We start from the raw sequence: 17,782 nt of genomic DNA, 5'->3' as shown, positions 1-17,782 counted from the left end.
ATTAACATCGATTGTACGTTTGTTATTACATAATTGGATATTCTAAAAGTCATAGAATCATGCTCTTCATTTATCTGACTTTTTTTTCGCTTACGAGTGTATCGTATTGAATTTTATGTTAAGTGTCTAAATTATTCATCCGCAAATATTTTTCTCTCATCCTGGGACTTCAAGGTTGTCATCCTGGCTCTTCCTAAGTCGCCCGTACGAAAACATAGTAAATGTCAAACCCACGTGTTTCTAAGGAGGAAAACTATATGTATCAAATGTCAAAGAACGATTCCAAATTATGTTTTATGTGTGTAGTAGATTTATGGTGAATGCAAGCCTTTTTGACGAATCAGACACAAACTCCATTTTCTTCTCTATGACTATGCCAATGGACACGAAATGCTTACTATAGTAACTTGCTATGAAAATTGCATGAACTATACACAGCCATTTCAGTCAGATATATGACATATCTTGCATTAATCAATTCCCGTCCATTGCCTTCAGGGGAAGTTGTCAAAATTGTACCATGTTCAATTTTACCTATCCCACACTAGTCACTACCTAACAAATTTTAGTTATGATTTCAACCCATTCAGGCCATTGCCGGCATTGCCATTAAACCAGATAGATAGAAACTTTATTTAAAATCGCTGGTATATAAATACAAACACTAGCTCTATACAGCTTTTAACCCTCATCATTATACATGTAAGTATCATTATAGCTCAAGGCTTGTAATCACGAGGTCTGACACCTGTGCACATGAGTTGCAAAAGTGCTCACGTTTTCCAATACCTACAATGAATGCTGTAGCTTGAACTTCAGGGTGAAGGTTTCAACTGATTTTTAAGCCTAGAATATTATTAAAGGGACTTTCTTCCCCACAAGCGAAGGAACCATGGGAGGAAAAAGCTCATATCAGCCCAAACAGATGCAAATCTTGCTGTCAATTAAAATAGAGACTATAGAGCTCATGTTGATATATTGACTCGCATGTATATACTCTTGTGTATTCACAACATTAAATAAAATTTTCATGTATATTTACAGTACAGAAAGAGACATACATTGACTAATCACTAACATGGTGGTGTACCACTTTTAGAGTGGCAACAAGTATCTTTTTAGTCTTAGAAGATATTTTCATATTTTTTTCTGCATTGAAATTGATAGACTCACAATAAAAAAGAAAGTACAAAAAAACTCCTGTAGAAAAAAATTATTGAGAACCACTCTGAAAGTGGTACACCACTATGTTGGTGTTTAGTTATGGTACGACTCTTTCTGTACTGTATATGTACTGTATATGTACTGTCATTAACTACTTGCTGTTAGCCTGTAGGATCGTTGTGGGGCATAATATAGTAGGATAAATCATGTCACGTGCCGATTTATAAGGGAGTGGACCTGTTGTACATGTAGGTGCCTCCTAAAATTGGATTTTTTTTTCATATCTTGGTTTTTCACAAATTCTACCCCCATAATTTTCCTTGACTTTATTTCTTCAAGAAACATGTATGTGTATTTATCAGTATTACAATGTATTTCTGCCTTGACTAGATTCACTTTAGTGTTCTACAACTGTACCAGGTGTATATTTGTTATCAAAATGTGACATGCTAGCTTGACTTCTATCTAGTCTGTCTGTTAGAATGGTTACCAAATGGAAATACTTGAGAGATGGTGCAAATATAGTTAATTGTACTTATACATGTGCTTTTACATATATCAATGGTATTCAAAGTTTCCATTGTCTACTCTAAATACACATTATATTGAAGACTTGACTTGCTGTACAAAGCTACATGTATGATATTAACCTGTACCAAGTTAGCACCATTGTAGTACCAACTATTCCGATGGTGTAATATACATTTGTATATTTTGTCAGATTAAATTTGAACTTGTGTTCAATAATTTTGTTGTTATCCTTATTGACCCCATTTATACAAAACGTACATGCTCGTTTTCATACAGATGTTTAAGCATGAGGTTACTTGTCGCACATCAATTAGTGTATTGTGTCAAATGTAATTCTGTCTCCTTTATTTAGCAGGTTGAAAATCTATGGACACAGAAAAATCAGAGATCCCTATTGAAAATGGAATTCCATTGCAAGAATCTAATAATGATGTGCAAGGTGTGATCGAAAATTCTACTCAAGGCATAATTTTGAATGGTGAAGCTACAGATCACTTCAATGTAACTAATAATGCAATCCTTGTTGATGAGACAGCTTTGGCAGGGGCAGATCATACAGGGATGGCCACTCAAGCCGCTTCTTCAATCTTGAGAGTAGGAACGAAACTACCGGTACCATCTGAAACAGGGGAGGCTACTGTTGGATCAGCTGATTTGACTAAGGAAGCACCCACTGATATTGTCACTAATGTTGAAGAATGGAAAGACATAGAAAATATTGTAGATATGGACCCCTCCTCAACAGCTGGATTTCTTATTTTGTCCAAAGAGGCAGCTGGTACTTATGATTTACACTACAATCAACCTAAATTTTAAATTCTCCACCTTCACAGTGGAGCCATTATTTTCCTCCACTGTGGCTCCACCAAATTAAAAATGGAGATAAAATTGCTTCATTGCAATACTTTTCATTTTCTTCTGTAAATAACTGAAATGCTATGGAACTTCAAAAATCATCAAATATGATTTGTCATGTAAGCAGAGGAATTAAAATACAAGCACATTTTGAAATGGTGACGCCACTCACATTTGTCCGCTGTGAAGGAAGGGAATTAGAATTAACGTTGTAAGTAGTCACTTACAAGTAGAACAAGTGTTCAAATGTAATTTTAACTTTTTCATGTGAAACACCATCATTTGACTTCTAAAGAACATTCTCGCAGTTTACTTTCAGAATAAAACTTGACTTGATTAATAATTTAATAATAAGAAGAAATTACAGTAAAATAGATATATAAATGACAAAACTCCTCTTTAAAAAAGATCAAATTGTAAACTTTTGAGCCTCCCTCATCTGTAATGGAAAACTGGTTGAATGTTCACAAGTTAATTTTTTAGTGCATGCCTGGCATATCATTTTTTGATTATTTTTTTTTTATTTTAAAATCTTCATTTTATCTGAATAGGGTTTTTGTACAGTTTTTTTTTCATGTGGTATGCAGAGGAGTCTCATGTAAAAATAAATGAAGTATAGAAAATTCGTTCTGAAGTAGGTATTGATTGATCTTGTACATTGATGTAGATTGTAATTAAGATAAAGCAATATGCAATGTTTTTATTAGCTTCTTTAGGAATGGACTCTGGGGACAGTGGACAAGGTGGAGATGAACCTGCTATGAAGAAATTCAGGATTGAAGGAGGGGATGGACAATCTTATGTTCTCTCTGTTGCCCCAGGTATAGCTTAAGAAAAGAAATTATTGATGACAAAAATTGTAACTGTACTGTGTTAGTGATAAAAAGTAGCCACAAAGCCAATTGCTAGATGATCTTGAATGAGGCTAATTAAAGTTTGAAGATGGCCTATTCAAATGCATTAGACATTAGCCACAGAATTTGACTATGCCTTCTTTCTATAACAGTGTGGCTAATGCAAATTTTCTATTACAGCTAACACTGATACCCAGCTGTGAATAAAGTTTAGGGATTTGTAAGAATCACCCTGTCTGGCTGTCTATTCATCAATCAGTCCATATACATGTATCTCATAAGGACAACTGGCCCTATAACCCTCAATGGATTTTGTCGAAATATGCATTTGTTTGATACTTCAAAAGAGAGATAATCCAATTCAAGGATTTAACACGATAGTTATGCATACTTTGTATATGTTCATAAAGAAAGATCATATATGCTTTGTCAATACAAAGGTAGATTATCCAGCTTAAATTTTTAAGAAGCAGATCTCACCTTTAGCCACTAGCCTGATGTTCGGGGCTAGTAAAAAATTAATGGGGCTAATGAAATGATGTGTACTTTTCTTGTTTCAGGCTAGTTAAATCCTATACAGTCCTCTATTATTCGGGCTAGTTTTTGAGAATTTTGAAGGAAAGGACTGAATCCTATACAATCCTCTATTATTGGGCTAGTTGTTGAGAATTTTGAAGGAAAGGACTGAAGTAGTGAATCACGAGATTGTCTTGTTTGAGCTTTCTCACTGTCACAGTACCTCTAGATGTTTAAAGGTTTCAGTTTATTTCTTGGATTATGCTTAGTTATGTTATGCAATGTACCGTATATGGTAGTAAATTAAAGCATTTCTATGTTGCCTTAACTGTGCAGTAAGGTGAAGCAAAATATACCTGATATTATTGATTTGTTTTACAGATGACAACCTAACAACCGGAGAGACAGTTGTAGAAAAAGTTGAAACTGTTCAGGTATGTAAATTATAAGCACAGAATAAATTTGTGATATTTTCAGGTTTGATTAAGAGTGAAAAAATTGTTTATTGCTTCAGAAAATTTGGGTTTTGGTAAGGTTTTTTTGTACAACCCAGAATTACTACTACATGTTTATGGAACACTCTTTTATGGTCAATTATTTTACTATACAGCAGGTCATTTCACTTTGGAGTATTTCCTCAATTTTCCAGCAGGAAGATTGGTGCATGAACCATTACATTATAGTTGTTATTATTTCCATTTTCATGTAGATCATTATGTACATTAATTTTCATATCAAATTAAGTCAATGTAAAATTTAGATCTTTATGTACATGTACGTATTCAAAATGATGTGAGATGATGTTTTAAACAAACCCATCTTTATTCAGAATGAGAGAACATGTTTTTAAACTGAATTGTCATTTAACATAAGTATCAGTCCATATAAAAATTAGACACCGCCTATGGTAAGGTGATTCATGGTGTAGGAAAACCCATGAATCACTTGATGCTATTTAGCCTACATATGCCATATTTTTATGTGGCAATAGTCCTTTCTGTATTTAGATCTGTACTTTTGAGAGAACTATACATTCATCTCCCACTAAAATCAACCAAATCAAACCAAATCAAGAACGATAACTCTTGCAAAGTGATAATTTCATGTACAATCTATATAAATTTTATCTCAAAAGTACAACCCCCAAATGAAAAATTAAGACTGGTTATGTGATCTGTAACGGTTTTTGAACAAGAAATAAAACTGAATTCGGTGGGGTTTTGACATGCATGAATCACCTCCTGTCTGATTTTTACAAAGACTGCTACTTAAAGCTACAGTTTTTTTAATTTATTGGTTTATGGTCTTGTGACTGTATGAAATCGGGTCAGTCAGTTGGGAAAAAATAAAAAATAAAATTGGAACTAGAAATACACTCTACATGTACTTAAACAATGTAAATTTCCTCTGATTTGTTGTAATGGTATATAGCCTTCCTTAGAGTATAATATAAATATGATATAGATATGGTTAAAATAAAGGTGGTAAAAAAGTTAACATCAGTGTGAAAATTCAAGTTTTAAAGCAGGATTGGTTAGAACATGTACTGTTTAATTTATCATTGAACATTGATTTGGTGTAAACAAGTTGTGTTATAGATGGGCTTAGTGAAAAATCAATACCAAAAAAGAAGGAAAACTACCAAGTACAGGAAGAATTCAGAGACAGAAAAAATATAGTAGATGTTACAATTTTGCACTTTTCAATTCTTTTGTAGCTGGTGGCAGTAAAAATAATATTAAATTGGAAAACTGAAATTCCAATGTTATCTTTTTTTCGTCTAGCTGGAAAAATTGGGTTGGTAGATCCGTAAACCAACAAATTAAAAAAAACTGTGGCCTAATCTATTTTGGGCAGTAGAATCTGTAAGATGAGTTTTGATTCTGCAGTCAGTGACAGTAAAATGATAATAACTGGAAGACAGAAATCCAGTTTTATTTTTTTTTCTGCTAACTGGAAAAATTGGGTCGGCAAATCCGTAAACCAAAAAATTAAAAAACTGTGGCCTAACCTATTTTTGGTTGTAGAATCTGAAAGATGAGTTTTGTTTTGACATATGTTTGGGTTACCAAGGTTAAAAAAACTTTTAAACTGGTATGAAGGAACTCTAAGAGTGTCTGGAGATAGGTTTTCAGTTTATTCAGGGTTCAGTTTATATTTGATTGCACTGTATTAATAATATAGTAAAGCATTTATCTTTCTGATAATTCTTAGTTTGGAGTCTTTCACATTGTCTTTACTTCTTCATTCACTCTAATCTTTAACCTACTTGCTTTTATATTATTACATGTATATATCAATAGACGATAAAGAAAATTCTTAAATACTTGTGTATATGAGTTGTTCTTTCATATATGATTTTTTTTACCAGCTTGGACAAGGACCTGTTTTAGTGACTGCACCAGATGTTGGACCACCATCATCTACTGGTAATAGAAAGGCATTAGAAAATTCTGATATCTCTCAAGCATGGTTCACTACAAGGGACGAGAAAGATGCACTTCATAGTAAAGGTGATAGAATCACTTCTATAGAATTTGTTTTTTTTTTTTTGTATGCATTGAAAAAGACTTCAAGTATCAGTCCATATAAAATTCAGACACTGCCAATGGTAAAGTGATTCATGGTCAAGAAAAACCCAATAGACAAACGATGCTTTTTCAGTCTGCCATACTTTCACATAACGATAATCATTTCTGCATTCACATCTGCACTTTTTTAGAAAATAATACATTCATCTCCCACTAAACTCATACAAATGAAACTGAATCAAGAACAATAACTCTTGCAACGGGCCAATTTCTTGTACAATCTATATTTTTTATCTCAAAAGCTCAACAACTAAATGAAAAACTAAGACTTGTTATGTGATCAGTAACTGATTCTGATCAAGAAATAAAACTGAATTCGGTGGGATTTTGAAATGCATGAATCAACTTCTGTCAAATTTTTAGACAGTCTGCTACTTAATTAAAAGCTAACTTTGTGCAATGAAAATTTACTTTGTTAAAGTGCTATTTATATTAGACTCTACTTTTGTTCATGACCATATAACAAAATTAAATATGATAAAAGTACAATTTACCTTGATGTATAGGTACTAATTTTCGGTGTGTAGAAAAAAATGTCAGTTCATAGATTCTAGAATTTGTGGTTTGACAACTCTTTTTCATTGGGAACAAAAATTTCATGGTTTAAAAGACCCATGAACAATAATACTTCCACAGTAGACAAAATGTGACTTGAAATTCAGTTATATACATCATAAGTTACTTGTATTTGTTTGCGTCAATTTTCATTCCTTGTCAAATCTTCATTTTTAGCTCACCTGGTCAATGGCCATGTTAGCTATTGCCATCACTTGGTGTCCGTCGTTGTTGTCCGTTGTCATCGTTAACAATTTTTCAAAACTCTTCTCCTCTGAGACTACTTGATCAATTGGAACCAAACTTGGTGTGAATGTTCCTTGGGGTATCATGCATAGAACTGACATGGGGATTTTTGATCCGTCGAAAAACATGACCGCTGTTACTAAAAATAGAACATAGAGGTCAGCCTGTAGTTTTTCACATATATCTCCAAAACTGTTATGCTTAGCCAAATACTGACATGGGCTAAAAGTTTTCAGCATGATGAGATCTATCTGTAGTCAAATTTTCATTCTAATCTATTAAGCCTTGTTGGAGTAATTGCCCTTTTTCAATGTTTTTTTGCTGTTTTTAATGTTATTTCTTTTTAAACTCTTCTCCACTGAACCTACTGGACCAATTGGGTGAATGTTCCTTGGGGTATCCTGCATAGAACTGGTGTGGGGATTTTTGATCCGTCGAAAAACATGGTTGTCATTACTAAAAATAGAACATAGGGGTCAGCTTGTAATTTTTTGCATATATCTCCAAAACTGTTAGGTTTAGCCAAATTATTTCAATATCTGAAGTGATCCTTATTTTTAGGACTACAAAAGTCTTCAGGCATAAAAGTTGTCAGATGACTCCTTATAAGAGTTAGTGCCCTTGAAAGGGGAAAAATGACTGTTTTTTTTTTCAGTTTTCAGCCAATATCTTGAAAACTATGATAGATAGAAAGAAACCTCTTAATTGCTGAATGATCCTTATGATAAGTCCTACCAAAGTCTTCTTGAGTAAAAATTGTTGGACAACTTGTTAAATTTATTGCCTTTGAAAGACAGAATTCAACCAGGTTAGCGATTCAGGCTCCTGGGAGCCTCTTGTTTCATGGTTTTTGACTTCATTGATTTCATTAAGGCAGTTGATTTTTCAGTAGAAACTTCATAATTTAATGGGATTTAGAATTCATGGGTTGACTGAACCATAAATGAAATTTAATGAAAACCACAAAAATATGGTACTCTATGAACAAATATTCTTCCACAGTAAAATAAATCAATTGATTCAAAAATTTTATTGAATCAAAACTTGATTTGTTTTTTCAGGTGCCACATGGAAACAGGGACAATGGACTAAGGAGGAAGTTGACATCTTACAAGAAAATATCAACAGATATTGTGCTGTATGTTTTTCTTATTCTCTAAGACATGCAGTTAGCTGGAAAAAAAATGAATGGAACCAATTTTGAAATCTTTTCCCATATGAAAAAAAGTAATATTGACAATTTTTAATCTTGTGAATTGCAGTCTCCGATGTTTCATCAAAAGAAAATATGATTTTAATAACAAAAGTTTAACAAAATACCTTTTTTATAGAAATTAACATTTATCACTTGTGTAAGTATTTACATTTTTAATCCTATGTTTTCAGGAGCGTAATATTTTGGATCCTACACATATTATATTTGAAATGTCCAAAGATGAAAGGAAGGATTTTTATCGCTGTGTTGCTAGAGGTTTACAGAGACCGTTGTTTTCAGTGTACAGAAGAGTGACGAGGATGTATGATCAGAAAAACCATATAGGCAAATATTCCAATGAAGAAATACAGAAGCTTAAGGAGTATGTATTGAGTAGATTTTAGGAGGTATACCAGGGTGAGGGACACAACTCTTATAAATCATTGGAACATTTGTTTTCAGCATTTTACATCAATCTCATGTAAGCATTAAAGTACTTGAGCTGATTTCATTCTGTTTCAAATGAAAGCTTGAAAGACTTTGATGAAATTGTATATGATACAAACATATCACTGATTAAAAGAGTTATGTCCTAGGTCTACCTTCTTAAGAGTGGATATTTTCAAGCATGCTAATTTTTTGTTATTGGATACGACTATTCAATGATAATTTCTTGATTCCAAAGCCAATTTATCCTGAAAATACTTGACAGTAGGGAGGAATTTATTACCTTTTTATGGCTCATAAGAAGTGGTGAGGGTTCTTTTCATCTTGTGAACTTCAAAATAAAAATGATGGAAGAAGTGATTGGTTTTTTTTTAATTCTAAAAAAAATGGGCTATTGAAGTATACTTTCAAAAGGCAAGGAAGGACCCGAGAACCAAGTTACTATTTTCTTTTGGCCTTATACTCTCACAGTTAATTCTATAAAGATCAGTGGGTTTGATTTTTGCATGAGTAGCAATTTGATTGAGCAAATTGTATCAAAAACCAATGTAATCTTAATTTTAAATGAATTGATGTAATAAAGATAAGATTTACAGTGTTCCGGAATTTAAGTGTTTTTAAAATGTTTTACAGAATATCAGCATGAATTTTACCTTTCTACGGAAAAAAAACTTACAAAGCTTACTTATAAACTTTCATTGGCTTAATTTCACATACAACAGGTTATAGAAAAATAGGAATTATATGAACCTAGCCTGAATATTTCATTCAATATCTGTTATATTTCAGGTTAAGGATGAAGTTTGGAAATGATTGGGCATCCATTGGTAATGCCATGGGAAGGAGTGCTTCATCTGTAAAGGATAAATGCAGACTGATGAGAGATACATGTAATTCTGGTATGTTTTTGATATATCTGTATCTGTTTTCTCATTTACATTATATTTTATGATAGATAAAAAGGTGTGAGAAATTAAAACTCTCAAAAATTGTTTATCAGTCATTAATTCAGCTGAAAATTTTAGAAGCCAAGACAATCAGGTTATTGGTTTCTCACAAATATTTGTTTCTTCACTTATTTCTTAAACCAGACATTATCATCATGTCAATTTCTTGAAGTGTTAAATCTTCATAATAAATCATATTTATTATTTTCATATTAAACATAACACACAGACACCTTTCTCTAACTTCGTATGTATTGGTTGTATTTAAAAATTAATAATAAAAAAAAGGTGCACCTAATTGTGGGGTGTAATTATTTGTTATGACAAACCTGACTCTACATACATGTACTTATTGGGTTATTTTATCTTGAAAATTATAATTTTTCAGGCAAATGGTTCAGAGAAGAAGAAAGGAGACTTGCTGCAGCAGTGTATGAATTAGCCGGTGTTAAGCCAGGTATACATATGCAAGTCATTTTAACTTCAGTCTGGACATTTGTGCACCCAAATGGTCTCTTTCCTGCTACATGTACATTGTATATTATTTCAGAGTAGGCTTATTCAGAACTTTTTAAAGTACAATACTTTCCCATAATTTGTGAATTAAAAAAGTAGTTAAAGCCACGTAATTAAGTTAGTTAAATAACATTATGTGTGAAATGAGAATTTTGAGGGTTTTTTAAAATTGTAATTTTAGTTTAAATGATAAATAAGGACACAAATTAATGAACTGTTTTCATAGGAGAGAGTGTAACCACTGGGTTGTCATGGGCATTGGTTGCAGAAAGAGTTGGAACCAGGTCAGAGAAGCAGTGTAGAACTAAATGGCTGAACTTCCTCAACTGGAAACAAAAAGGAGGAACAGAATGGACCAGGGAGGATGATGTTAATCTGGTTCTGAAGTAAGAAATATAGAATATTATATTGGCTTTCTTAATCCTGAGACAACCATATTTACATAAGAGCTTGCTTGAGGATAATATAGGTCCATTTGGAAACTGATTAATGTGATATGAAAATATCCATATCATATTCTGTTTATCAAAACATTTAGACACCTAAAAATTCAATTTCAATGATTTAAACTGAGTTTGCTTATGTGACAGTTGTTTGACAATCTGTGGTACAAATCCTTGTATTTCAGACATTTTGATGCAAATAATGATAAGTGATGAACGCCACTTTAAATGTCAGGTCCAGTTTGCCATGTTAACATTACCACTGTTCATAAATAATTTTTATCACAAAATATTGTCGAAGTTTATTGATTTGATTTTGAATTCTTTTATATTCATGCAATTTTATTTTGTAGAATTTCTAATTTGAATGTGAATAATGACACAGAAATAGATTGGAATGAACTTGCCAGTAATTGGCCAAGGTTAGTTATCTATTTATGTTTTGACTGTTTACTGAAATTAAGGTGTGAAGACTGATGTAGATGTGTATAAATTGTGTATTGATATTGATATTTATACCCCCTCTTCAAAGGAGAGGGGGTATTGTATTTTGTTTTACCCTTACTCGTGTTTACATAACACCTTTTTTGGTCACAGTTTTCTCAGAAATTACTCATCACAGTGGCTTGAAATTTTAACACATTCTTCCTTTCTTGATATATGGTGGGATTCATTTTGGAAAAATATGACAACAATTTCTTGTTTACTAAGGACTTTGTTTATTTTTTTATTTTATATTTTTGAAAGTTGAAGTCATTACAGTGACTTTAAATTTTAACACATTTTTCCTGTGGGTATGCTATCTGGTGGGATCCATTTATGAAAAAAATCAACAACTACCTGTTTACCAAGGACTTTGTTTATGTTCCTTATATCTTAATTGAAAGCAGGGTATCAGTAGTGAGCCATTGCTCACAAATTTCTTGTTTGTTTTGATCACATGGCCTTTGAGGTTCATCATATATGATGTAAGTTTAATCCCTTGAATTTACTTTTAGTGTAAGGTCACCACAGTGGCTGAGAGGGAAATGGTGGTCCTTAAAAAGGCATTGCACTGATTACCAAAATATGGAATTTAAAGGTATGGTGAAAAAGCAGTAAAACAGTATCAAAGTCTCATTCTAAGATTCTTAGCAACAATTAATTCAAATTTCTGCTGCATCTGCATCCATTGCAATGCCACTGATCTTGCACCAAGAACACACACACAATTGTGATATCAGACAAGAACACACACAAACTATTACTTTATTGTACCCATCCGTACGTCCAATTGTGGATGAATGATTTCAGATTTGGTGCGTGACTTTTTATATAAAGATAGGTCATATGTTGTAAGCAATTTTGAGTGCTTTCCAAAATCAACTTCCATACATGTTAACACATGATATTTCACAGTAAACAGGAACACACACACACTATTTTTTTAGGTATGACTTTATATTAGTAAAAAAGGACTCCTTAAGTGTTATGCAGTTATTTGTGTTCACTACATGTATATCATCCTTTATTTCAGATATGTTGGAGTATTTAAAGAATGTTCATTTACATAATCTCAAAGTAAAACAGACTTCTCAGACAACAGCTGGTATGAAGTTTATTGGTATACAGAATGATGCCACACAATATATTCCAGTACAGTTAAATTCAGGTACTTTCCCAGGCATTTAATGAATTGAAAGGATTATATTCTATTGTTGAGTTTTCCTATATCATGCTGACCACATACAAGTTCAACTAAATTTATTCAATCCACCACACCTTAGATTGTTTATAAAGTATAAATATACAGATGCACAGACTAAGCAGGTTACACAGTTGGAAAAGAGTAAAAATTACAGTCAAACTTGTCTAAGATTAGCTTCCAAGGGAGTGAAAAATCATTGTCACATGAGACTTGATAGTTCTATGCAGAATGCAGTACAGGGGATATTTGAATAATTGTTTTTAAGACAGTTTATTGCTGAATGCAGGTGGTTGTTAAGACAACAGTATGTTTATTATATATTACAGGAGCAGAGGAGGGAGGAGACAGTATCCAGTATGAGGTCTTACACCAAACAGATGGAGGGATGTACCTGATACAACCTACCAGTAGTACCCCTATATCTCTTAGTGGCATGGCCATGGGTACTGATCATATCATTGTACACACTCTACCTGTAAGCAATTTATTAAGCATATGAGAATATTTATTGCTTGTCATATGTGTTTTTTTGTTTTTTTGTTTGTTTGGTTTTTTTTTTTGTTGTGTTGAAGAGATTTGACAATGAAAGCAAACAAATTTATCAAAAAGTATACAATTTGTATGTTTTTTTATAAGGAAATTTTAAAATATGTGGTGTTTATATAACCAATGAACATTCAACAATTACTGAAAATTAATTTTGTGGATTTTTTGGGGGGAAGAAAATGTGCTTTGTTTTTCTTAAATTTTGCAAATTACTAATAAATAAATAAATATAAAGTTGTATCCATTGACGTATTCAAAGACAAAACAGCGCCTCAACACCCATGATGATAAATCTTGACTTTTTTCAGAAAACTTTTTAGCCATTTATAGTTTTGGTCTTACATTCTACATATATAGGATGTTGCTGAGGCACCGTCTATATCACCGGTATATCTGGGGTACTGCCTTTTAACTGTGACGTAACAGACATTCAGAGTAGCGCCAGTTTTGAATGTCTCACTAGAAGGTCACATCTTGCCTTAACTTTTCTGTCTTGAATACAAAACTGTGTTATTCTGTATATACATGTAATATGACTTGTTTGTACTGGTATATTTCATAAATACTTTTCAGACAACACACATTTCTGGTACAGATGGTGTTTCAGTGGAATTGAATCCACAATCTGTGATTTTATCAAATGAGACTGAAGTTGCCTCCCTTGATGCAGACAATATTGGGATACCAATTGAACAGGACAGTGTCACATTAGCAGTATCAGAAGGTATTGTTATTGCTTATTATTGAAATTGAATTACTCTTTTATCTTTAGTTACTAATCGTAGTAGTAAATCTGACAATCATGTTTGTTTAGTCAGGCTCCACAGGTTTTTCGGGGGACTTGAAATTCACTATTTGAAAATGTATAAAAAAATCAGCAAAGTAAATCCCTGAAAACCTCACAGTGATTGCAGCCTTTTTATTTATTGTCAGTTATTTCTGGTTATTTGTATTTGCATGCAACTTAATTTTTTTTTTTTTTTGAAAGATGAATGTTGCTACTTATTATTTCAGAACTCCAACCAACCTCAGATTTTGAGTCTGGTGTAAGTACTGTTTTTAAAATATAAGAAAAATAGTTAATGTATAAATGTAATGATTGATGAAAATTAACTTATGATGACCTGCCGAAGGAAAACAAAAAAAAACAAAAAAAAAACATTTTCCTATCAGGTCAGTTATTTCCTTGAAGATAAACATTTATTTTTTCTTTTTCTTTACTTTTTCTATCTGGTAATGAACCATTTTTTTCAAAGTGTGTATACACAAAAGACAAATAAATTCATGAGTGCTACCATTAAGTCACATTCTCAATTTTTTTACCAAATCAAAAACAGAAATTAGTTTTTATTAAAACATATTATATACTTCTGAATCCTTTAAAAAAAAAAAGGGTCTTTCTCCAAGATATTTATAAAAAAAAATCATTGATAATTCTTGCTCTGTGTTTTGACAGGCTATATCAGAAGTTGCAGAAATGGCACAGACCTCTACTACGAATGATAGTGACCTTACTGATTCACCTGCGAACTTTGTGGAAAACAATGTTATGTGTACATTATCGGGTATGTAAATGGAAGTTGTAGATATGGATGTGTATGTTCTTTTTCTTTTAACATATTTGATAAGAAAGAAAATATAGTACAATGATTTTTTTTGTGACAAAATACTTTTCATACCCTTGTCAGTGGTTGATAGAAATTCTGATGTCTGTCTATTTTTTTCCGTGATACTTTTCTTTTTAAGATGTTAAACAAAATCTTTTTGAAGTTCAGCACAGTGTATTTAATAAAATTCAGGTCACGCTTTATTTTCATGTTTTATACATTTACTGATTATTAGTTATTACATATCTGCAAAAAAATACCATAGCTTCAGCAGTGTGATGATTCAAATACCTCAAATCCAAAAAAAAGGCCCAAAAATGAACACATGAAACAGAAAAGATATACATACACAATGTAGCAGACCAATTAAAAAAAGATTACACATATGGTATGAGTATTTTGAAGTTGTAGGTATAAAAAAATACTTTTTTTTTTTGCTGTATGAAAATACTTTTAATGCCCTATGTATATGGTTTATACATAACTGTATTATGTTTCTCTTACTGAAATATTCCCAATGTATCACAGATGTTGCATTTTCCTTTACAGATCCTATGTTACCATCAGGGGGTCCTGATCTCATTGGTTCCTCATCAGATGCTGAGATAGACAAGGGACATCATCATGATTCAGATCTGGATAACTCTAATACTGCATAGAAGTTGTTGCAGGATGCTGACACATTAGTTATCTTTAAGTTGTTACTTTAATTTAGTTTATCTGTTCATTGCTGAGATTATCTTGCCTGTTTGTTTACATTCTGTCTAAAAAGACTTTCCTATTACTTACTAGTCCTATTAATAGTTAGTTACATGATGTTTATTGTTATATTGATCAAATGTACATGTAATTTTTCCTAAAAGTTTGACTTTGTGCAAATGTAGTGTATTGGATTTTGTTTTTGGTAATCTAATTAGAATTAGACTTTATATGTGTTTCATACAGTGGCTACATGTGAGATTTAACTATACTCTATTCTACTTTATGACAAGCCATTCAGATTTCAGCTTTCTTGATTGTGATAGCATTAATTAGGGCCTCGCTAGACTCCCTATAGTGATCAGTCTGTCCATCAGGATCAAATTGTGCCCGGACTATAATTTTTTTTTGTCTACTGGTGTATGCTTTTGATATCTGGCATGAGGGCAGATCAGCTCAAAACATTGGATTGGATTTTCTTTATCATATTACTGAAGTTTCATTAAGTAGCACTCCAGCTAAGAATCATGCAAAATGTGATTCATGGGTAAAAAGCCTACATATTTTTATTTTTGATATTTTGTTTGAAATGTCATAGTAAACAGAAATTAACATGTGGTTTTTGATATAACCCGTGCTCTTAGGGGATAAAAATTGTATAGAATGCACTGTAGATTTCAAAATTAAGGGAGATAACTCTGTAAATGACGCTCAAATACAATAGAATCTACTGAATTTTCAATGTCGATTATCTCCTAAGAGCAGGCAGATTTGAATGAATAATTACACATTTCACAGTATAGACCCATCAAACAACCTAATTACAAAAATAAAAATATGTAGCCTTTTTTGGGGTGCATCACATTTTTCAGATTTTGCATGATTCTTACAAAGACAGCTACTTAATTATTATTTGTGGATGAGGAAGATTCAGAAAAGTAAATGGGTGAAATTTTTCTTGAAGATTTGAATCAAAGAAATTTAATAGCCAAAGATGTGTGTAAAGTGCCAATCAATAAATCTGGTGTATTCTTTTACCTTTCCCTTTAATTGTAAAATACAATGTAACTTTGTCAATATAAGCGTAATGTATAATTGCACTCATTATTATGTGCAGTTTGGTTGCTTAGATTTGTAGAAAAGTTTTAGGCATAAAAATGCTGAAGTCATCAAAGCCCTATTTGAAAAAGAACTTTTACTGCCATTGAATTGTTGAATGACTGTAAACAAACCGCAATGAGAAAAGAATAACTCCACAATTGAACATACATGTGATTAAATTAGTGACTGATAAGCATGGACTATGCCAAAATTTTGATTATTTGCCTGAATAGTACACAGCCAAAGAATCATATGGTTTGTAACAAATGTTAATCATACAAAACAAGCATGATATGACAAACATATGTTTTGGTTTACATATAATAATCATGTTTTGGTTTATACATGTATATATGACTATCATATGTAAAGTATTGTATGATTATCACATGATTAATATATGAATCAAGCACCATTCATTTATCATATATGGCACATTTGTCTGTGTAATAGCTTCTAATTTTCAAATGAAGCATGAATAATTATCTGGCTTTTTTTATTAAGGAGAACTACTTATTACTACATGTATAGTGCTACTTGTGTTCGAGAATAAATGTTCTGTTGATGTTTTTTCTGCAATAATTTTCATGTATGTGCTAAAACTTTAAATGCATAATGATTGGCCTGTTTGATCCAGTCTTTTTTTGTGTTAACTTATTCATACATGTGTGATATGGTTTATTTTGAGAAAACTAATGAAGTTGTTTATGTAAGTTGAATATAACTTGTGAGTGAATTATACACTCATTATACTGCTAATTTAGAAATTATCGCTGTTTTTATTGGTATGGAAAAATACAACAGGGTTAAAAATGTAATAATTTTAACATGCATAGTGAAATCACACAATTATCGCGTATTTATTGTGGTATGATCTTGATTTTACAAAGGAAATTTCAATTGTATGAAGCCTTGAAAAAAATAAATGCATGCAATAATTTCTAAATAACAGTACATTTTTGGAGTCTTTCTGTCTGTTGGTGATGATTTCTAAAACATTTAGACACAAGTTATGTCATCATGTTAGAATCAAACATTGGTCATCACACTTGCTATGAAGAATAATTATTTTTATTTGATTGATAGAAATCCTATCTACTGATGAGTTACTGTTAAATGCATGTCAAATATATAATTTATGTTTCACTTTTCTGTTTGTTGAATTTAATAAATTTATATAATGGGAAATAGTTGCTTTAATTTTGTAAGGGTAAAATGCTGTTCTGGTGCAAAAGTAATCAATGCAACGAAGATTCTGAACAGTAGAATCAACATTCTCCAA

At 31.8% G+C, this 17,782-nt stretch overlaps 1 protein-coding gene across 10 annotated transcripts; it reads left to right on the top strand.

Moving 5' to 3' along the window:
- The first annotated feature begins 148 nt into the window (after positions 1–148).
- Positions 149–17,688, top strand: LOC148628036 (cyclin-D-binding Myb-like transcription factor 1). 10 transcript variants are annotated; one of them, XM_088583740.1, is made up of 18 exons: positions 149–204; positions 2,051–2,473; positions 3,258–3,371; positions 4,302–4,354; positions 6,292–6,433; positions 8,374–8,450; positions 8,699–8,889; positions 9,744–9,853; positions 10,290–10,358; positions 10,644–10,803; positions 11,214–11,282; positions 11,859–11,941; positions 12,377–12,511; positions 12,874–13,022; positions 13,667–13,817; positions 14,108–14,139; positions 14,550–14,658; positions 15,250–17,688. In XM_088583740.1, exons 2-18 carry the CDS (start codon positions 2,062–2,064, stop codon positions 15,357–15,359), a joined length of 2,166 nt encoding a protein of 721 aa, XP_088439866.1. In that variant the 5' UTR covers positions 149–204; positions 2,051–2,061; the 3' UTR covers positions 15,360–17,688. The 10 variants fall into 10 exon arrangements, with proteins under 10 accessions (XP_088439866.1, XP_088439835.1, XP_088439888.1 ...); XM_088583709.1 differs by having other exon boundaries at positions 156–217; positions 2,048–2,473; XM_088583762.1 differs by having other exon boundaries at positions 168–217.
- The last annotated feature ends 94 nt before the right edge of the window (positions 17,689–17,782 follow it).

Source organism: Perna viridis, chromosome 1 (assembly GCF_037379345.1).
Source record: "Perna viridis isolate PV_CMFRI_1.1 ecotype Kerala chromosome 1, ASM3737934v1, whole genome shotgun sequence".
NCBI classification, from domain to species: Eukaryota; Metazoa; Mollusca; class Bivalvia; order Mytilida; family Mytilidae; genus Perna; species Perna viridis.
Note: the sequence above shows the minus strand (reverse complement) of the source record. Positions and strands in the feature narration are given on the sequence as shown.